The sequence below is a fragment of the Cnephaeus nilssonii genome, assembly GCF_951640355.1.
Source record: "Cnephaeus nilssonii genome assembly, chromosome: 9".
In the NCBI taxonomy this organism is placed as follows: Eukaryota; Metazoa; Chordata; class Mammalia; order Chiroptera; family Vespertilionidae; genus Cnephaeus; species Cnephaeus nilssonii.
In genome coordinates, this window is record NC_137080.1 from 44,908,075 (window position 1) to 44,930,625 (window position 22,551).

At 41.4% G+C, this 22,551-nt stretch overlaps 1 protein-coding gene across 6 annotated transcripts in view; it reads left to right on the forward strand.

Moving 5' to 3' along the window:
* The first annotated feature begins 1,935 nt into the window (after positions 1-1,935).
* The window catches only part of FBXL4 (F-box and leucine rich repeat protein 4), a 66,962-nt gene continuing 46,346 nt past the window's right edge, over positions 1,936-22,551 (forward strand). For all 6 annotated transcript variants that reach the window (XM_079780416.1, XM_079780415.1, XM_079780419.1 and 3 more), the window contains exons 1-3: positions 1,936-2,068; positions 21,035-21,142; positions 21,789-22,372. In XM_079780416.1, coding sequence (XP_079636542.1) covers positions 21,861-22,372 — 512 coding nt within the window. In that variant the 5' untranslated portion in view covers positions 1,936-2,068; positions 21,035-21,142; positions 21,789-21,860. The remainder of the gene's footprint in view (positions 2,069-21,034; positions 21,143-21,788; positions 22,373-22,551) is intronic.

Below are 22,551 nucleotides of genomic sequence, written 5' to 3' on the forward strand. Positions count from 1 at the left end.
CGAAATTAAAAACAGCTCAGTGCCCATCAGGAGAATAGATAAATAAATTATGGTCTATTTATACAATAGAAACTCAAGATGCTACCGCTACACTCAATGACATAAATAACTGTCACAAGACTAATGTTGAGAGAGAGAAGCTAGACTCAAAAGAGTGTATATTGTATGAATCCATCTTTTTAAAGGCCAAGAACTTAGCAAAATTAATCTGATATTAAAAGTCAGAACAGTGGTTACCCTTGGGGAGGAGTAAAGGTTATACATGTAGGAGAGCACGTGGGGGGTTCTAAGTGTTAGTAGTTATCATTTTTTTTTTAAATCTGAGTGCTGAATACATCAAACTATACTCATATTTTGGTCATTTTCTGAATATATTTTATACTTCATTGAAAAGTTTATTTGGAATTATGTTAGAAATGAGAAACTGCTTTAGGTAGATTGGGTCTGGGTGCCCTGAAGGCATCAACTCAATTAAGTCTCACCTGCAACCATGAAAGGGTCAGTTTTATTAACTATTTGTAATCCACTTTTGACTTTAGAATAGACTGAGATTTATAGAAAAGTTGCGATGAGGGTACCCTAGAGGGTTCATGTATACCACTCACCCATTTCCCCCTTATTCTTAACGTCTTCCACTATAATAGTACATTTGTTACAACTAAGAAACCAACATTGGTACATACATTACTATTAGCTAAATTCCACTCTTTATTCCAGTTTCACTAGTTTTCCCACCAATGTCCTTTTCATATTTCAGGATCCCATGCAAATTACCATATTACATTTACTGATCCTGTCTCCTAAGTCCCCCTCTGGTCTGAGAATTTCTCAGCTTCCCTTCCCTTCCCTCCCCTCCCCTTCCCTTCCCTTTCTTTATCTCATTAACTTGACAATTTGTTCAGGCATTTTGTAGGATATCTGGGTATTCTGATGTTATCTCAAGGTTAGAATGAGTTCATGGGTTTTAAGGAAGAATATCACAGGGAGGAAGTGCCCTTCTCATCACACCACGTCAGGGTGCATGTTATCAGCTTGGCTTATCACTAAAGCTGTTCACTTTCATCTGGCCTAGGTGCTTGCCAGGTTTCTCCACAATAAAGCTACTTTGCACTCCTCCATCGTCTTTGGAAGCAAGTCACCAAGTGCTGCCCTCACTCAAGGGAGGTTGACGATTAAGCTTCAATTCCTTTTTAAAATGTACTGTTTTGCAAACAATTTATACTGCACATCACATATCAGCTCAGTTCATATATATAATTTATAAATAAGTATCATTATTTTGCCTCTTTAGGAGCAATCAGAAAGCAAGTATGTGTAGTTCAACATCTCGTCATGATTAAATGTGTTGCTATCTTAACAGAAACCTTGTAATAAGATAAATATTGCAAACTTTTTAGAAGGTGATATTACCTGGTATATATACTGAAAATAAATTAACAAACGACCAAAGGAGACCAGGAGAGCATCTTCATCAGAGGTAAGGATCCCGGGCTTCTGAATGTTGGGAGGGAAGTGAGCCTGCAGGATTGATTTTTATCTGGGGAGTAGAAATTTGCATAGCTTTGGGGAGGAGTAAAGGGTATATACATTTAGTAGAAAACATAACTTTGTTCTACTTTTCCTCTTAGGATTTATCACCTGCAATCCCTGTGCATCACCCGATCCACCCACCCTGGACTGAGGAAGCCCTCGCAGGCCTGCACTGCAGATGACAGGGCGGTAGGAGAAAGGTTATTCCCGCCCCGGACTTGCAACCGCTGCCCACCCGGAGGAACGGGACCATTTATGGGGCCCGCCCAGGCCTGGGAACCCTCCGCCTAGGAGAGCGCGGTCTCGGCGCCTCCAAGGGCCCCCAGCGAGAGCCCCGCCTCCCGGCCGCGCCCCGCCTCCCCGCCTTTGGCCCCGCCCCCTCCGGGCTTCCGTGTCTGTCTTCCGGGTCGCGCTGGGCCGGGCCCGCCGCGGTGGTGCCGCAGCGCGGGAGTTTGGGGGCCGCCCTCGCGCCCGCGCCTCCCCGCGCCGCCTGGTCGCTGGCGAAGCCCACGGCGCGCGCCCTCCCGGACCCTGCAGGGTACGGCCCTTTCTTTACTTCTCCCTCCTGCGGGTCTCCATTTTCCTCCTTTGGCGCTGGGGCTGGGCCTGGGCCTGGGCCTGGCCCGGGCGGAGCGCCGCGCTGGGGGCGCCTGGGGGCGCCTCCGAGGTCCCGCCCGTCTCCCCTCCCCTCCCCTGCCGCCCACGCCGCGCTGGCGGGGCTCGTTCGGGGCCCTGAGAACAGCCCGCGGCCCTCGGGCGCTGCCTGTCTCACTGGTCTGCCCGCGGCAGGAGCGTCGCCGCGGTGTGCGAGCGGGCCGGGTGGTGTACCCCGGCGTCTGCGGGCCCTGGGGACCCCCGGCCCCTGGGAGGCCCTGCAGCCCCGCGTCCGCCGCCTGCGCGTCTGTACTGGCTGCTCCTGTCTGTGCTTCCTCGGTTTTCCTCTGGCGGCCGATGGTTGTTGCCTGACCTAGCCCCGGGTCTTTACCCAGGACGGCCACGGGATAGCCGGCAGCAGCCTTGTTTCTGTTTAGGGGTGTCCTAGAGTGCAGTGGTGATGGACACCCGCTTTGCTCCCTGTCAACACGTTAGCAGGGGGAGCGGTTTTGGATTTCCTTGATGGTTTTCCCAGGTACTCACGGCCTCAGTGTCGGGATGCTTTCACCAGTTGAAATAGACACATACTTAGGAAGTCAAGACCGTGTAAACCTGTGGTCAGGTAGTGGCGTGGCAGGGTCTGTGTCTGACTTGAAACCTTGGAGGACTCATTGAACACCAGGTGTGGGACCTGGCTTGTTCTGGTCTGTTCCAGGACGCAGGCTGCCTTCACTGCTTTCTGGAGTACACTCCTCTCTAGGTTTCTTAAGTTCGGATCATAGGCACATTTTTTTCCCCCCTTAAAGCTCACTTTTTTATGCTTCTGTTGTCCGAATTACATGTTGTATCTGTCGGTTGAGTAGAGGGAGATTTTCTGATACATCAGCACTTTATTAGAAACTAGAGGCCAGCTGCACAAATTCTTGCACTGGTGGGATCCCCCGCCTGGCCAGCGATCAGTGCCTATGGGGGAGGGGGCAGGGAGGTTGGCTGTCCGCCCCCCCCCCCCCCCCCCCAGTTGGGACCTGTTATGGGGAGGATGGGGAGGTTGGTTGTGGGAGTGCACTGACCACCAAGGGACAGCTCCTGCGTTGAGCATCTGCCCCCTGGTGGTCAGTGTGCCTCATAGAGACTGGTCGACCCATAGTTCGGTCATAACTGTCACTTAGGCTTTTATATATAGGCTTTTACATATAGATTAAGTTCTTGGGGGGGGGGGCAATATTTATATTTCCAGTGGCAATGTGCATCCCCTCATAGTAGGCACTCTAATTGTTCATTGAATTGGACTCTTCTTTCCACACCTCTTTTCGAGTACCAAGTTTAAAAAGTTTTTTAACTGCTATCCCAAATTTTGGCTTTTCTTGAACCCTGTATTTTCATGCTGTTCCTTTTTGTTATGGATTTGAAAATCGGTTAATTTCTTTTTACTAATGCCATGATCCAGTAAAGTGATCATAGCCCTCTGTATAATGGCAACTTAAAATGTTGCTAACTGGGTATCTTTTATTTTGAAATATGGTCAATTAACAAACACTGCCCCTTTTTGTGTTACTTTCATTGCCTCATCTTCTTACATAATCTATTTTAACTTCATGGTTCTAACTGATACCTTCTTAGACTGTTATGTAAATTGTGTATATCCACCTCTGTTTTCTTCTAGCATTTTTTAATGGTCTTATTCTTCATGTTCAAATCTTTAACCTACATCAACAATATTTAGGGTAAGAAAGAAAGTAAGTCTCTAACTCCCCCCCAAAAAAAAATTGTTAGCCAGTGACCCCATCATTATTTGTTGAATTCTATTTTTCCCAGCTGATAACAGATACTATATTTATCCTAGATCATAATCCTTCTTTATCCTTGGAACCTCAAAATTGTTCATTTATTTCTGACTTTCTTTGCTGATACCATGCTGCTCTTATTACTCTGACTTTATAATGTGTCTTTTTAAAAAAATATATATATTATTGATTTTTTATAGAGAGGAAGGGAGAGGGATAAAGAGTTAGAAACATCGATGAGAGAGAAACATCGATCAGCTGCCTCCTGCACACCCCCTACTGGGGATGTGCCCGCAACCAAGGTACATGCCCTTGACCGGAATCGAAACTGGGACCCTTGAGTCCGCAGGCCGACACTCTATCCACTGAGCCAAACCAGTTAGGGCTTTATAATGTGTTTTAATGTCTTGGGATTCAAACAATGTCTGGCATATTGTAGACACCACTAAATATTTTTGGAATGAGTGCATTTAGTGGGGTAAGTTGATTTACTATTTTAACCCTTTCTTTGAAGTTTCTTGCCTATTCCTGAAACTAGAAGCCCAGTGCACGAAATTTGTGCACGGCAGGGGGTTGTCCCTCAGCCCAGCCTATACCCTCTCCAATCTGGGACTGCTGGAGGGATGTCCGACTGCCCGTTTAGGCCCGATCCTGGTGGGATTGGGCCTAAACGGGCAGTCGGACATCCCTCTCACAATCCAGGACTGCTGGCTCCAACTGCTTGCCTGCCTGCCTTCCTGATTGCCCCTAACCGCTTCTGCCTGCCAGCCTGATCACCCCCTAACCACTCTGCTGCCAGCCTGGTTGATGCTTATCTGCTCCCCTGCCAGCCTATTTGCCCCCAACTTCCCTCCTCTGCCAGCCTGGTCACCCCTAACTGCCCTCTCCTGCAGGGTTGATCACCTCCATCTGCTCTCCATTGCAAGCCTGGTCCCTCTCAACTGCCCTCCCTTGCAGGCCGGGTGCCTCCCAACTGCCCTCTCCTGCTGGCCATCTTGTGGTGGCCATCTTGTGTCCACATGGGGGCAGCTATATTGTGTGTTGCAGTGATGATCAATCTGTATATTACTCTTTTATGAGATAGGATAGAGGCCTGGTACAGGGGTGGGGGCCAGCTGGTTTGCCCTGAAGGGTGTCACAGATAAGGGTGGGGGTTCCCTTGGGATGTGGGGCGGCCTGAGCGAGGGGCCTGTGGTGGTTTGCAGGCCGGCCATGCCCCCTGGCAACCCAAGGGGAGGCCCTGGTATTTGGAATTTATTTTCCTTCTACAATTGAAACTTTGTAGCCTGGAGCGGAGCCAAGCCTGGGGCTCCAGCAGCCATTTCTGTGGCAGTTAATTCACCTTCTACAATTGAAAATTTGTAGCCTTAAGCGGGTGAGCCCGGCCAGGGTGTGTGGAAAGCTTTGCTTCCCCTGTTGCCGCCGGCAACCCTGGCCTGCTCTCTCAAGCTCCATTCTGCCGCCATTTGTTTGAATTTGTTTACCTTCTATAATTGAAACTTTGTAGCTTGAGTGGAGGCTTAGGCCTGCAACGGCTATGGAAAGCTTGGCTTCCTCTGTTACCTGGGAAACCTTGCTCACTGTGGCTGTAGCCATCTTGGATTGGGGTTAATTTGCATACTCGCCCTGATTGGCTGGTGGGTGTGGCTTGGCTGGTGGGCGTGGTTTATGTAGCGGAGTGATGGTTAATTTGCATATTACCATTTTATTAGAGAGGATAATTTTTTAGCTTGCTTTTCTTATGGTCACTTGAATCATTAACTGTTGTTAAATCCTTGTTAACTCAGAACTCTCTAGAGTTGCTCCTCAGAGCTGTACTTGGAGAAGCATGTCTTTTGATTTGCACTGTGCATTATAAGTATTGTGTTTCTCTCCTCATCAGCTCTTACTCTGGACATTATGTACCTAGTTTCAGCAACTCTAAGGGATAAACTTCTATAGAGTGATCCCTGGAATAGCCCATGTCTGTTTGTATTTTACGATCCCAACTGGACATCTTAAATATAATAAATTTTCAAGTGTTGTTATAATAGACTAGAGGCCTGGTGCACAAATTTGTGCACAGGTGGGGTTCCTTGGCCTGGCCAGCGATCAGGGCCAATCGGGGCCAGCCGGCAGGGGGGAGGGGCTGTGGGAGGTTGGCCGGCCATGGGAGGTTGGCTGTGGGAGTGCACTGACCACCAGAGGGCAGTTCCTGCATTGAGCGTCTTCCCCCTGGTGGTCAGTGTGCGTCATAGCAACCGGTTGACCAGTCGTTTGGTTGTTTGGTGGTTTAGGTTTTTATATATATAGATACTTAGAAACTTTATGAGATCATAAAATAAATGTATACTTTTTAAAAAGTCAAAAATATGTACAGAAATAGCCAAAGGAGAAAGTAAATATGTTGTGTGTCCACCAGCCAGTAACCCCATTCCTTAGAGATTATTACCATTCATTTGTTCTTCTCCCAGACATTAGAAATAAATGTATATAAGTCTACATGTTTCATAAATGGCAGCGTAACTATATATAATTCCAGTTAGTAATAATTGATGACAATCTATGTTACTGCATATAACATTCTTTTTAAACTTAGTTTTTGGTATTTCACTGTAGGAATAAACCCAAAATCTTAATATATAACCAATCCCCTATTGATATTTAGCCAATTCCAAATTTATTTCTATTACAAACAAAACTACAGAGATCATTTTTGTATGTACATATGCACATTTGTTTATTTCTTTAGTGTAAATGTTTAGATGTGGGATTGCTGGGTCAAAGGCTATTTTTAAATGTTGATAGATTGTTCCATGTTGCTCTTCTAAAAGATGTAAGAGCAAATTTACACAATTTATGAGAACAGTGCTGCTGCCATATCATTGCCAAGAATGGTCAAAGCTGAGATTTTGCCCTACATGCTAGTTAACAATCTCATGGATGCTGGAAGAAGACATGAGACTCCTGGGTCAGAGGCAAAGCACGGAAATAAAAGTAGTCAGAGGATCATCATTTTCTTGTGCTGCTTCCTTGAGCCCTAATTTACACTGGGTGATGTGATGAGTGCCAGATGATTCTAGCACATGCAGTAGATGAGGAGAGGAACCCCGTGCTTAGGGAATCTGAATCTTTCATAATAGGCTGCAAGTAAACCTGCCTAACCTTTGCCCTAGGTCGAGACATTATCTTTATTATGCTAGACTAGAGTCCAGGTGCATGAAATTCATGCATGGAGGGCAGGGGTTCCTCAGCCCGGACTGCACCCTCTCCAATCTGGGACCTCTCCGGGGATGTCTGACTGCCAGCAGTTGGACATCCCTCTCGCAATCCGGGACCGCTGACTCCTAACTGCTCACCTGCCTGCCTGCCTGATTGCCCCTAACCCCTCTGCCTGCCGGCCTGATCGCCCCTATCTTGCCCCCCTGTCGGCCTGATTTCCCCTACCTTTCCCCCCTGCCTGCCTGATTGCCCCTAACTGCCTTGGCCTCAGCTCCCAGTCTGGCCTCCCCCTGCAGGAGATGACCTGGTGGATCAGGGGAAGGCACCACCCCCATTACCCCGCTGCTGCTGCCATTGCTGGCCTGAGCCTTGGCCCTCGCAGCCGCTGCGGCTTTGTCTGGAAGGACGTCCAGAAGATGTTCACTCTAATTAGCATATTACCCTTTTATTAGTATAAATTTGGGGACCATTACAACCATGCAGAACTTAAAGGAAACATGGTCCTGGCCGGTTTGGCTTAATGGAGAGAGCATTGGCCTGTGGACTGAAGGGTCCCAGGTTTGATTCTGGTTAGGGGCACATGCCTGGGTTGCGGGCTCGATACCCAGTAGGGGACCTGTGGGAGGCAGCTGATCAGGGGAGGCCTCCTAACTGAGGACGCCCAAGTCTTTTCTGGACCTAGGGCTGCGCTCTCCCCGCAAGCCACTCAGAAGCCACCAGTGTCTAACTGCCACGCCCCCAATCCAGGCGGGGCTTCCCTCATGGTGACTGTTTGTCCCGCTCCCTCAGCTCTCTAGCCTGCTGTTCAGTCGTCCGTCCGGTCGTTTTGTTCGTTATGGCTCCTGGCTTTTTATATATTAAGATAGTGAACAAACCTGCCCTCTCTTTCACAGGGAGACCTTTCTTTATCTATGGAGGATATTTGCTGTAGAAATACCCTTAAAATGACAGTCTGGAACAATGGCTCTCAGTGCCCCTGCTTATAAAACTGGTGAAGAATTGTCTCAGAATCATTGCTGCTAAGATGATACAATCACTTTTTACATTTTTGTAATTTTATGGATGAAAAATATTATTTTAGTACTGCTTTAACCCTTTGCACTCGCTTGCTTTTTTCTCGATTCCTTTATTCTAATGCTAACCGTGTCGAGTCATACTCGACATCCGAGTGCAAAAGGTTAATTGTGCATTTTTTTTGCTTATTGACAGAGTTGAATATCTCTAAATATTTATTAGCCATTTGTATTATTTACCTGTTTATATTCTTTGCTTAGTTTTCTGTGGAAGTGTTCTTTCACTTATTGATTTGTAATAGATATTTACATGTAATAGCTATTAATGACTTGGTATATCATTTACTAGTATTTCTTAGTATATTCTTTTAATGCTGTTTCTGGGAGCTTCTGCTGCATGGAAATCTTTACTATATATGTTGTGAGTTCTGCTATTCTCTTTATGGCCTCTGAATTTCCCCGCAAGGTTATTAAAATACTGGTGTCCCAGTGCACAAAATTTATGCACATTAAAAGGGAATTAATTAGAGGAAATATTTTAATATTGCTATTTGCCCTTCCTCTTTAATAGAAGTGTCAGAGATGAAAGAAAATTAGTAAAATCCTATCTAATAAAAGAGTAATATGCAGATTGATCATCACTGCAACACACAATATAGCTTCCCCCATGTGGGCACAAGATGGCCACCACAAGATGGCCAGCAGGAGAGGGCAGTTGGGAGGTACCCAGCCTGCAAGGGAGGGCAGTTGGAGGTGATCAACCCTGCAGGAGAGGGCAGTTAGGGGTGATCAGGCCGGCAGAGGAGGGAAGTTGGGGGCAAACAGGCTGGCAGGGGAGCAGTTAAGCATCAACCAGGCTGGCAGCGGAGTGGTTAGGGGGTGATCAGGCTGGCAGGCAGAAGCGGTTAGGGGCAATCAGGAAGTCAGGCAGGCAAGCAGTTGGGAGCCAGCAGTCCTGGATTGTGAGAGGGATGTCCGACTGCCCGTTTAGGGATCCGACTGCCCACCGGGATCGGGCCTAAACGGGCAGTCAGACATCCCTCGAGGGGTCCCATATTGGAGAGGGTACAGGATGGGCTGAGGGACAACCCCCCCCCTCCGTGCACGAATTTCGTGCACTGGGCCTCTAGTGTATATGAAAATCTTCCTCCTGTCAGAGTCTGGAGCACACCGCGGGACTCAGAGTCAAGTCCCCACCCACCCGCGCTTGCCTCAAAATTGCGTGAGACCCAGACCCGGCTGGCCCCACCCCCATTGGGTGAGATCCAGACCCGGCTGGCCCCACCCCTGTCAAGCCCTGCCAGGCGGAGGGTGCAGCCTCTGGTCCCCCGGTGCACGCCGGGCGGGGGGCATGGTCTGAAGGCTCCGGCCCGGCGCCAGGGCGGGGGACGTGCCTTGAGGTCCCCTGTCAAGCCCTGCTGGGCAGGCGGGGGCTGCAGCCTCAGGTCCTTTGCCCCAGCCCGGCACCACACAGCCTAAGGTCCCTGATGATTGCTCGTTACAGGAACCCCGCCTCTGCTGTGGGCGCAGCCATCTTGTGACGGCTTTATGGCATGAGGGTCAATTTGTATATTACCTCTTTATTATATAGGATTCTTTGTATATATTCTTTTATTGGATATTTTGTATTATGTACTTAGACTTTTTTAAAAAATGGTTGTTATGATAATATTCTAAATTTACTTTTCTAAATGTCTGCGCATTTTCCTAAGACATTTTTGATAAGCCATTCTTTCCCTGTTGTTTTGATTTGACACATCCATTATAACATACTATATCCTTATTATTTTCTCAAAACTGACAAATCAGTAAGCAAAATGTGTTTGTCTCCTACAGTGAGTATGAATTTGATTGAATCCATCTTATAGTTTACTATATGTAGTTATTTGTTCTTAGTGGATTTTAATCTTACGAAATATAAAATGTCTTTTTTTGCCCTATTTAATGATTTTTGCCTTGGAGTCTACATTGTCTGAGATTACTGTTGCCATCTGTGTCAGTTTTGTGTATACCAGATAGATCTTTATTGCCCATATGTTGATTTTCAATCTTTCTATATCATTTTGCTTTACTTGCCTCTCTTATACACCAAACATCATACAGCTGGACTTTCATTATCCTTTTAATCTTCACTCCTTCCAATTTGAAAGTATGCCTTTATTTATTTATTTGCATTATAAAAAAATCTGTTTTTAAAAAGATTATAGATTCACACGCAGTTATAAGAAATGGTACAGAGGGATCCTGTGTAGACTTCATCCAGTTTCCTCCAATGGTAACATCTTGCATAAAACTATAGCATATTATACCTAGGAAATTGACACTGATAGAATTGACAGACCATACTCAGATTTCATCAGTTTTATATGCCCACGTGTGTTTAGTTCTCTGCAGTTTTATGTAGATCTTGTGACTATAACCAAAGCCAAAATACAGAACCATTCTATCACAAGGATCCCTTGTGCGAAAGGGTTTATCTTTTAATAGGAAATTTTAACTTATTCATATTTACTTTTTTTTCTCCCCTGCAAGTTTTCAAATCTAGAACCATGTGTAATTGACTTTCTGTTACTCTCACACCTCTATTTAATAAGGTGAAACCTTCACTCCTTGGCTTCCCCCTTCTTGGCTCTATTGATTTTATTTCCTTTGTACATTACTTATCTTCTGTTTTTCTCTAACCATCCCTTTCAACTTTACCATTACTGTTTCAGTAATGATTTAGATTTAACTATAAGGTCACTGGTTACTTTTTATATTCTATCTTCCCCTTTTAAAATTATTTATTATTTATTTTAATTTCTTTGTTGACTAGTATACTTTGTTTTTATCCTCACCCAACGTTATGTGTGTGTTTTTTTAAATTGACTTTAGAGAGAGAGGAAGGGGGAGAGAAACAGACAGACAGACATTAATGTGAGAAACATGGATCAGTTGCCTCCCGTACGTGCCCCAACCAGGGATTGAACCCGTAACCTTTTTGGTATATGGATGATGCTTCAACCAACTGAGCCCCACAGCCAGGGCTTGGGTAATGTTTTTAAGAAGAGTTATGGGAAGTTTACTTGCATGTCCAGAAATATTTTTATTTTGTTGTTTGTTTTTAATGGGAATAAGAGTTTTAGTCTGTTTTAATCCTTTAGACTTTCTATAGTATTACATGATCTTCTAGCATTTTCTTGAATTTTTGTCAGAGTCAGTCTCTTCTTGAATTTATTTTTGGTAGATATTTGATTTCTTGCCTCTGTGTTCTAAGTCACTTATCTTTTTTTTTTTTTCTTCATTTTAACATTTAATTTATTTGGCCATTACATCTTTAATTTCTAAGAACTTTTTAATTGTGTTTTTTAAATTAGCTTGTTCTTATTTATGGATCCTATACCCTGTTGATTCCCACTAAAGATAATAGTTATTTTAAAACGATTTTCCTATATTTTGCTTTAACTTTTATTAGAGACCATTTGCACTAATTACCCAACTTGTTCCTCCTGTCTTTAAGATAGGTAATTCTACTCATCTTCATTAGTGCAGATTTATGTTGACTGATGTGGTCCTGGTCAGGAATCTCTCTCAAGTCGTAAAAGTCACTATTCTCTTTTCCAGACAGGTAGTTCCCTAAGGCCAGATGACTAGTTGAGGCTCTGTGATCAGGCAGGACATGGAAACTGGTAGATATCTTTCAGGATGTACTGGTCAAGAACAGACTAATAACCTAGGACACCCACAACAAGCCAGGACCAGGATATCAGATCTCCAGCTTGACTTGTTTTGGTCCAAAACAAAGATGGAAGACAAAAGCAGACAGGATAGTTCCATTCCCTAAGAATTCCTTTATGTGGCTCCTTTTCAGTTATTGTAGTCAGCCCAGTCTTTTCTCATGACTTCCTGCCAACCACTGATCTGATTGCCTTCTCTGTAGCTTTGGCTTTTCCAAAGTATCATGTAAATGAAATTGAACAATCTGTAGTCTTTGGGTCTGGCTTTTTTCATTTACAAAATACATCTTAAGATTTATCTATGCTGTTGCCTGAATCAGTGTTCATTCCTTGAGTAGTAGTACTTCATTGTATGGTTGTACCACTGTTTATCCATTTGTCTGTGGAAGTACATTTTGGATGTTGCCAGGTTGAAGTGATTATGAGTAAATCTATAAAATTTGTGTACAAATTTCTGTTTAAATGTAGGTTTTTGATACACTCGGGTAAATACCTAGGAGTGGAATCACTGGATGATTTGGTGAGTGTATGGCTTGGTAATAGACTGCCAAACTTTTCCAAAGTGACTATAATTTTGCATTCCCACTGGAAGTGTTTGCAGCATCCAATTTGATATCACCTTAAAATTTTATTAATCTGTAATTAACTTCCCAGATGTAAGATATTAAATACTATCTGTCCCTGAGTTTGCCCTTTGAAACTATTCTTGATACTACCTACTCAAGTGAAATGTTTGCTAGGACATACAAAAATAAGCCAAAAAAAAAAAAAAAGGTAAGTTGGACTTAATAAAAATTGGAAAACTTTTAAAAAATATTATCAAATAGATGAAAAGGCAAGTACAGACTGGAAGAAAATATTTGTTAAACATTTATCTTTTAAATATTGTATTTAAAATTTATAAAGCACTCTTACAAATCAATAATAAGAAAAAAACTGATTTAAACAATGAGCAAAATAGATGTTTCACTAAAGAAGATATAAATGGTAATTAAGGAGATAAAAGATGCTCCACATCACTATTTAGTCAATTGATAACTGCAAATGAAAACCACAAGATATCTAGGCCCACCCACTGGAATGGCTAAAGTCTGACAATATTAACTATTGGTAAGGTTGTGGAGCAGCTAGAACTTTCATATATTGCTGGTAGAAATGTGAAATGCTATAGCCCAGGGGTCCTCAAACTTTTTAAACAGGGGGCCAGTTCACTGTCCCTCAGACAGTTGGAGGGCCAGACTACAGTTTAAAAAAAACTATGAACAAATTCCTATGCATACTGCACATATCTTATTTTGAAGTAAAAAAACAAAACGGCAAAAACACCCGCATGTGGCCCGTGGGCCGTAGTTTGAGGATGTCTGCTATAGCCATTTTGGAAGCATTTTGGCACTAGTAACAACCGAAATGTCTGTGAACAGGTGGATGCATATGCCCCCATATAATGCAGATGATTCAGCAATAAAAAGGAACAAATGGCTGATACACATAACAGAGATAAATCTCAAAAATACACTGAGCAAAATAAACTAGACACACACAAAAATACAAATTTCACTAATATCTAACTCTAGAATAAAAGACAATCTTATTTATAGTGACAGGAAGATCAGTATTTACTAGGTGCAAAGAGTAGATGGGTGTCTGGGAGGTGACACCGGGGAAACTTTTGGGCTAATAGAAATATTCTGTGTCTTGGTTCTGGTGGTGGTTACATTGGTATATGATATGCCTTTGTCAAAACTCATTGAACTGTGCACTTAAAATGGAGTACATTTTTTGGAATGTAAATATACCGCAAAGTTAATTTAACAGTTTACACAATTTTAGTTCATTGCTCTTTTAGTTTGAATGGCTAGCTGTGACATACCTATGATCTTGTGCTTGGACTTTTGTTAGGAAAGCTAACTAAATTCAGTATATTTTTATTATGTAAAATGTGCTTTATTTTAATTTACAAAAATGGATAGCTAGTATTTGGCTAAAGTCAATTTATATTTACTTGATAATTTTAATAGAGACTTTTTTTCTTTTTGATGAATCCACTAAAATTATCCTCAACCAGATATCCCTCATTTTTAATATTCCAGGTTTTAGTTAAATATAAACTGTATGTCTGCCAAAGATTTGGGTTATTCTAATTGCGTAGTTCTTCCCATTCAGATGGTTTATTTGTACCCATCATTAAACAGTGAAGAAAAAGGTAAATACGGTATAGATCATGTAGCATAGTGACATTTGTACATAAAGTATTTTATATTATCAAAACTGTAATTAGAAACATGTTCTTCCCTGTTACTTTGTGATGTAGTACATTGGGCAGGAAGAAGATTTCCAAATTCCATTGTATGAGAACATCACAATTCACTTATTCTATAGCTCTGCTTTGTTTTTTAAAAAAATTGACTTAATTCTTTTTTTTTGCTACTAAAGATTATTATATTAACATCCCTTGCCAGCTTGGAAAAGGCCCCTGCAATATTTCATAAATTTAGATATGCTTGTTAAAGAAAGTCTAGAAAAGAGAGAAAACATTTTGCAAAACTGACCATTATTAATTTCTAGTTTAAATTAATTCTAAATCTTATCTCTTATTTCTGACAAGTCCATTGCTAGTTTGACTTACCACTTCTTCTTCAGTCCTCGCCATTTGTTCATTAACTCATCAGAAGTTTTGAAGTGCCCATTGTATCCCAATACTCTTTGTATATTCCTGAAAGAGAGAGGTGCTGTTTGCCTCTTTGGTTTTCAAGCTTTTCAGAGAGAGGTACTGTTTGCCTCTGTGTTTCAAGCTTTTCCTCGGCCCTTGTGTTGTTGTTTTTTCCGCATGTGCCCTGCCTTCTGCTTTACTTGCCTGGATTTCCAGGAGCTTTAAAGCTGCATCGGAGGCTGTATTCTCCTTTTTTATCCACCTGGTTCAGTTAAGAACTCTACCTATTTATCCTATATTGGGGACTTGTGATTAAAAACTATAACCCCAGTAAAAATGTTTTGACTAAAGGAGAATTTGCTTAGAGGAAGAGAAGCGCATAAAGTCATAATATTCCATCCCAGAACTCTTCTTACTGACCTTGTTACATTTCTCTTAATATAGCACATTGGAATGTAAATAATTATAATGAAGGAAAAGGATGCTTTTGCTAATAACAATATCAACCTGTTTTTTCACCCTTGCTTGAACTGCCTTTCTTGAACTGTTTTTCTCTCTCGTTCTTAAGTTATCTCCTTTTTTGAGAATTTTTTTTCAGCTATAATTTTTCTAGTTCTCCATAATCACCCTATGGTCTTAACACAGATTTGGAGTGTTAAAAAACAATACATTGTATTTGAGAAAATAACTTTCTTTTACCTCTCCAATCATCTCTTTCATGAATCTTTCTTAATTTCAATCAGAGCTTCTTTGTGACCAAGGCCAAGTCTTTTACATATTCAGGGGCTGCTTTTATACTAAGAGAAGTTACTACTATTTTTTTTTTTTACCTTCTCTCTGAACAATATGTGTATACTATTTTTTATTGGATGGCTTCAATGAAAGTCATACATTTGATTCTCACCTATTGTGCTTTGTTTTTTTTATTGTTTTCCCCTTTTTTTCTATATCAAGAACTTTTTTTGCTTCATTTTTTGGTCTACATGTGCCTTATCTTGAAGAGTCACTGACTTTATTTCTGTGTTTATTTTAAATGTCTTCTGCCATCTACTCTGCCAGTCTTCAAAAAAAAAAAACAAACAACAACAACACACACACACACGAAAAGAACAAATGTTTATTGACATGTACTAGGTCCTAAGGGTATAGTTATAATTAAGACACATTCTCTGAACTTGAGGAATTTATTATCTGCTAGGATAGAAAATTATCTCAGCATATAGGGAATGATACATTATTTGCAAGAGCAAAGAAAAAGTAGGTGATAGATAAGGTCTAAACCTGACTAAAGGATGGATAAGAGGGTGCCAAGCTGAGGAAGAGCAAGGGTGTTCCAGGGAAACCCAGCCTTAGTGGCAAAGCCTAAGTGCAATCTGGTGGTTGAAGCAAATGTGGGAGAAGACTGGTGCCAGGCAGGTGGAATGTTGTAGTGTATTATTTTATCAGAAAGAGAGCCTTCCTTTAATGGTACCTTAATACACTTGAGAATGAGGAAGAAGAAGACCCAAGAGGAGATTGAGAAGCAGTTATTTAAGCGATGGAAGGAGATACAAGAGCATGTGGTGCCATAGAAACCCAGAGAGGGGGCAGGCCTGCAAAGAGGGCTGGTTATGAGTGTCAGCTCTGCACCAAATTCAACCATAATCCACTCTTCTTGATCATTTCTTCCATTTGCCCATGTCTTGATTTCTATACTCAACCAGAAAAGTCCTTTCCTCAAAATAGTGTCTCTTGATCAGTTTCAGCAGTATACAGAAATAACAATTAAGATTCGGCCTGTTTTCTTGATTTGGTACCATATTATACACTCTTACCTTTTGGTACTATGCTACAAAGCTGCCTAAATGCTCTTTTTATCTCTCACTTCATTGACATGTCTCTGTGGGATATTTTGCAAGTAAGTATTGTGTTACGACTGCCTTCAATAAATGACACTGCCTTATTGCCTGTCCTTTTTATCTTTTTTTCTGTGTCTTCACTTTAAGTCGAGAATCCTCTTGAGTTTTCAACTTGTTTTCCAGGTTCCTTTATCACACTATGAACCTAGCCTTTGTGTGGTCCTGGCTCAAGTTCATTCCCATTGCCTCCTTTTGCTTATTTCATGAAAAGTCCTTTTCCTTCCTCCCTTTTTAAGCACAAGCCGTCTTCTCTGCAGTTCCTGCCATCCTGTTTCTCTCCACCTCATCGACTCCCCATCTCACTTCAAATCTCCGTGGTAAACATATGTTCTCCCTTGTCTGTACTGCTTAATTTCTCTTTCCCACTGTTACTGCTCTCTCTGTAATGGTATTATTTAACTTTGGTAAGCAGTTTATAATATGAAAGACGTAGTTGAAAATAAAGCATTATAATAAAATCATGTCCTATAAAGCAAGTTGTTTCCCAAGGAGTATGAGGGTCTCATGATACAAGTTAAATGTCTTTTGTTTTGTATTCCTTGATTATGTGAGTATAAAAGTTCATTGTGTTGCCGAGAAATTCTCACTTCATAACCATTGCAGATAAATGATTGGATTAAACAAGTAATAAAATAAAGGTCACTCTATTTTTAATTCAGACTTTTTGTTAAATGGAAAATGATATTTTTATATGTTGCAAGAGTCTTTAGAGAAGCATTTTGAATGAACTAAAAAGAAAATGTCTCCCAAAGATATATATTTTATAAGCGTCCTTTTGGAAAAATTTAATGTACCAGACTAATATTTACATATTTGCACCAGGTGGAAAAATAATTTTGTTTTTAAATCCCATTCTCTTAACAAAATAGAGTTATTGTATCTTGTGCATTGGTTTATTGCCCATTAGGATATACATTGGTTATCACAAATCACCTCCACTCCTTGGCAAAGGTCCAAACAATACATGGACAGTTTGGACTTCTGCGTTGGTCACTGCTGTCCACATGTGTCCCGAGACTATGACTCTGTTCCCCCTTTTCAGCTTCATTTCCCAGGGAAAAGTAGAATGAGTTATCCTCTCTCTTCCATATGTTCTTCTCCACCACCAGAACACTTTTATGTGTGATCTTAGTTATAGAAAGGAGTTTAGAATCAGTGAAAGATGTTAGTAACAATGGGTTTGCACATTTTTTTCTATACCTAGTTTATTTTCAAAAACAGATTTTTAATTTTATTTTTTTGAATAGTGTTGCTGTTTGCTTTTTCATTTTTTTTGGTATTTTTAGCTTTATCTCACAAAAAACTCTAAAGATTATTTATTGTTGGAAAAAATAAAGCATCCATTTACATTTCTCTTGTACACTGAAGATATTTGAACATGTAATACATATATTTATAGTTTGTAACTCACTTTTATATATGTTGCCTCAATGTGAAATTTTATTTAACAGCCTAAAAATGACATTGCACATATGACACTTGCTGCTTTTGCTAGTATCCCATCTCCATAGTGGTAAAAGCTAGCTGGGAAACAGTTGTAAAGTTTGTGGTTTGTATGTCAAATAGAATTTGATGACTTTAACAATTTGTCTCAATCTTTTCATCAAGAATATGAACACATGAATGATATCTAATTTGCAGATGTTTCTTTGGTTTTATAGAACTTTTGCTTTCTGATAAATGCTGTTTTATAAAGAGAGTGAAAAGAGCTTGGGTGAGCAATTTATAGGCTGTGGAGTGAGCAGTGATGTCCAAAGATTATACAGTCCCCTTCCACCTTGGCAAATGGTATTTCCTTCTCTGGAAGATTTCTAGGAATAAAGCATCTAGTCTCCCAAATTAGCTGACCAGTCAATTGAGTTGGATACTTATACATTGTTGTTTATTTCCTAAATTTCATTTTTGTAATTTAAATTTATTTCATTACTTTTTTTCCTTTAAGAAAGAGAGTGACTAAGTAACTTTTTGGAAAATTATTCCTCTTAATTTATCTGGGGACTTATTTTAAAATAAAATATACATGGTAAAAGAAAGAGCTGTGTCATTTCACATTTTGGTGTAAAAGATTTGATATTTGTGCAGTTGTAAAAAATCTTTTTACTTGACAGATTTATACTTGTGGTAGGTGAGATGTTTGCATAAGCAAGTGATCTACTATGTAATTATTTCCCCCCCCCCCCCCCACACACACACATTTATAACATGACCTGTTCTTCAGCACTGTAAATCTTTAGAAAGGGTTTAACCTCTGTCCTGTGTTGTGGAAGCATCCCTGCAAAGATGGTTCCCATCTGCCCCTAACAGGCCCTGAAGTATTACCAGGTCAGGACAACTTCTTTTTAAAGTTTTTGACTTGGGGATGGAGTAGGGACTCTAAACCATGAAGGAGGTATGAACTTAGTTTCACACTGTGTGCATAGTACATGCCTAATAAGGGTCTGATTTTACTCTGGTGACTTTCCCCCATTGCCTAGGTTGATATCACATCTTGGGATTCCTGGCCAGTGAGCTAAGTTTTCATATTCCTGGTTTCATGGATAGGGTGATCTTTGCTGAGTTTTGGCTTTCCAAATGGCACCTGTGGCACCTTATAACCACTAAGGCCTGTAACTGGTGCCATGAGTCATATTAGCTTCAGCTCCTGCTCTCTGTCTTTGATTTCCTCTGTTTCTCACAACTGTGGATTTTCCTCACTTGTTTCAAGCTCAGCTATTTATTTACTGTTTTACTTGTTACCTTTTGTCAAGCATTTCACTGGGTTTGGGTCTGGCTGGGATTGAGAAATAGAAGGATGCTGTTAGGTAATTTTAAATTATTTTAGACATAAATTCTTTGTGTGCTTATTACCTTTTCTGTCAACAAGTCAGATACTTTGTTTTTACTATGTGCTGAGTACTTTGAGAACTGAAGATCTTTGGCTAGATTCCCTCCTTCAAGAAATTTAGTTCTATGTAGACCCTTGTGGAACTAGGTTATATATCTGATACAAAGATGGTACCAGCAGAGAGCAGAAAATAAGCCTACTTATCCTACCTAATAAAAGAGTAATATGCAAATTGACTGCACCTTCGCCACGCCCACCAGCCAATTAGGGTAAGTATGCAAATTAACCCAACCAACATGGCAGTTAATTTGCATACATACCTGGGTCCAGGAAACCTCCTTGGCACCCAGGTCACTCCCAGCCGGCCATCAGGCAGAGGCTTTAGGCTTGGGAAGGGGCCGAGCCTGTGATCAGAGGTTCCGGGTGGGGGGTGAGGTAGACAACCCCTTCCCAAGCCTAAACCTGGGGAGGAGGCTTTAGGCTTGGAAAGGGGCCGAGCCTGTGATTGGAGGTGCGGGTGGGAAACCCCTTCCTAAGCCTAAACCTGGGGCGGAGGCTTTAGGCTTGGGAAAGGGCCAAGCCTGCGATCGGGGGGAAGGGGGGGACCCCTTCCCAAGCCTAAAGCCTGGGGTGGAGGCTTTAGGCTTGGGGAAGTGCTGGGGGGAACCCCTTCCCAGGCCTAAACCTGGGGCGGAGGCTTTAGGCTTGGGAAAGGGCCAAGCCTGCGATCGGGGGGAACGGGGGGACCCCTTCCCAAGCCTAAACCTGGGGAGGAGGCGTTTGGCTTGGGAAGGGGCTGAGCTTGGGATCAGAGGGAAGGGGAAAAAATCAATGGAAACGTATCCTCAGGTGAGGATAAAAAGAAAAATGAAGAAATGTCATATTCTATGAAAGACACATCTTGAAAATGCTTAAAGAAAGTTGTCATTTTTTCATGGTGAAGGGACTGGGGTCTGTGTTGATGAAAATACCTGGGCGGCTGCGGTGACTGGCAGTGGCTGCAGCAGAGGGTTGATGGGCGGGCACCTTCCCCTGATTAGCCCTGTCGCCTCAAGCAAAGGGAAGCCAGACTGTGGCTTGGGTCCGCTCCCAATGGGGAGTGGGCTTAAGCCATCCATAGGACATCCCCTGATGGCTCCCAGTATGTGACAGAGGGCAGGCTGGGCTTAGGGACCCCTCCCCAGTGCACGAATTTTGTGCACCGGGCCCCTAGTGTGTTTTATAAATTATAATATTTTATAATCTTAGAGCTAAAGTTTTAAAAGGCTAGCACATTGCTCTACTAAAGAGACGTTAGTACATTCCTCTTCTTTTATTTAGGAGAAGTTAAGCTCCAGACTTTACAGGTACAAAAATAAGCATGTTTGATTTCCTTGTTTGTGTAGATAAGAGGTTAACTACTCAATGTGGGCAGGGTCAGGCCTGGGCTGTGAGCTGGTAGAGCTGGCCAGGAATAATGGCAGATATGCAGAGAGCTCAGACCTCTTACTGGGGTCCTCTTGATTGTTAAAAATTGCAAACTAGTCATATTTTAAAAAACACTATCTGGTCCCAATAAAATGTCTGTTGGCATAGTTTGACTCATAAGCTCTGGGTTTACAGTCTCTATTTAGAAAGGATTCATTATTATATTTTTATACATTCTTTCATAAAATTAACAAGATATATTAGTTATTCATAATAGTCCACAAATTCAGAAAAGTGTGACCTATTCAGTTTGAAAGTTCTTTCTAACAAGTAGCTGTTTATCAATGATAAATCTTTTGGGATAGTTGACTTCCTAAGTTGAAAATTGAAATATATTTTTAAATTCTTATTTTACAGGTAAAAGAATGTCACATGTCAACATTTGTACCTGAAGTCAACATGCCATTTTCAGGCTGCATGGATGAGTGCCAACTTTTGCATATCCTGTGACCTTTCTATCTGGGGGTGAGTGATTTCTAAGAGTGGCTGGCAACAAACCAGATGCCAGCCAGCCGTAGACCGCCCTAACAAATAATGCTAAGAGCTATAAATTAAACACTGTCTGGTGATCTGTGATGTGTAAGGCAGTTAATTTAGTTGGTCTGGATTAACTGTCAGCTCCAGAAAACTATATTCCCATAATGTGAGATCTGTACTCCGCATGTTTTGGCATGAATAATAATTAACAATAGGGAATCACTTGTTAAAAAGTGAAATTAAAAATGTCTAAGATTTTTTGGATTTACAGCAATATTTTAGTGGTTTACCATATACTTTAAATAATTTTAATTTTTAAAGTTTAAACTAGTATTTCTTGAAGGATAGTTATAATTTTGTATAAAATGGGAGTTTTGAGGTGATACATCTTCCATTGTTTTATAATATTAGTTTTGCTTCTCATATAGCATAAAATTGTATCCATTTCAATATTTAGATTTCTTAAAAATACATTAGGTAGATTATACTAGAGATTCACATTTACAGTGAATTTTTTTTTCAGTTTCATTTTCGGAAATTACATTGGGTAAAAAGCCTGCTTATTACCTCATTTTTATGCATTTTTATGCTTATTTAAATTATTTTACTTTATCAAGCCATTCAATTTTTTTAGAACATCCTTCAGAGAGTTTATGCATCTTATGGAAGATACCTGACCTTTTGAAGCTTCATAATTCACATCTGCATGCCACCAGTCTTCCCCATGTTAACAGTTCTGACCATGTTTTATTATCTATGCCTGCGGCGCCGAGCCAGGACAGCTGCGAGGGGAGAAATGATGAACAGCCATAGAGCCATAGAATCAAACAGCCGGACTTCCCCTCTGAATGCAGAGGTGGTCCAGTATGCCAAAGAAGTGGTGGATTTCAGTTCCCATTATGGAAGTGAGAATAGTATGACCTATACCATGTGGAATTTGGCAGGTGTCCCAAATGTATTCCCAAGTTCTGGTGACTTCACTCAGACAGCTGTGTTTCGAACTTATGGAACATGGTGGGATCAGTGTCCCAGTGCTTCCTTGCCATTCAAGAGGACGCCGCCTAATTTTCAGAGCCAAGACTATGTGGAACTTACTTTTGAACAACAGGTGTATCCTACAGCTGTTCATGTTCTGGAAACCTATCATCCTGGAGCGGTCATTAGAATCCTAGCTTGCTCTGCGAATCCCTATTCCCCAAGTCCACCGGCTGAAGTAAGGTAGGACTCATTTTGTAATGATCATGTCATATGGCTGAAAGGTGTTGGTTGTTTTAATGTTGCAGGGTTTGTTTTATTGGAAGCATTCTCTTACGTAATTTAAACAGATTTGATTTTAAAAATGTTCCTTAGTTTTCTGATGGCAAAAGAAAGATCACATATATGAAGATTTAATACAT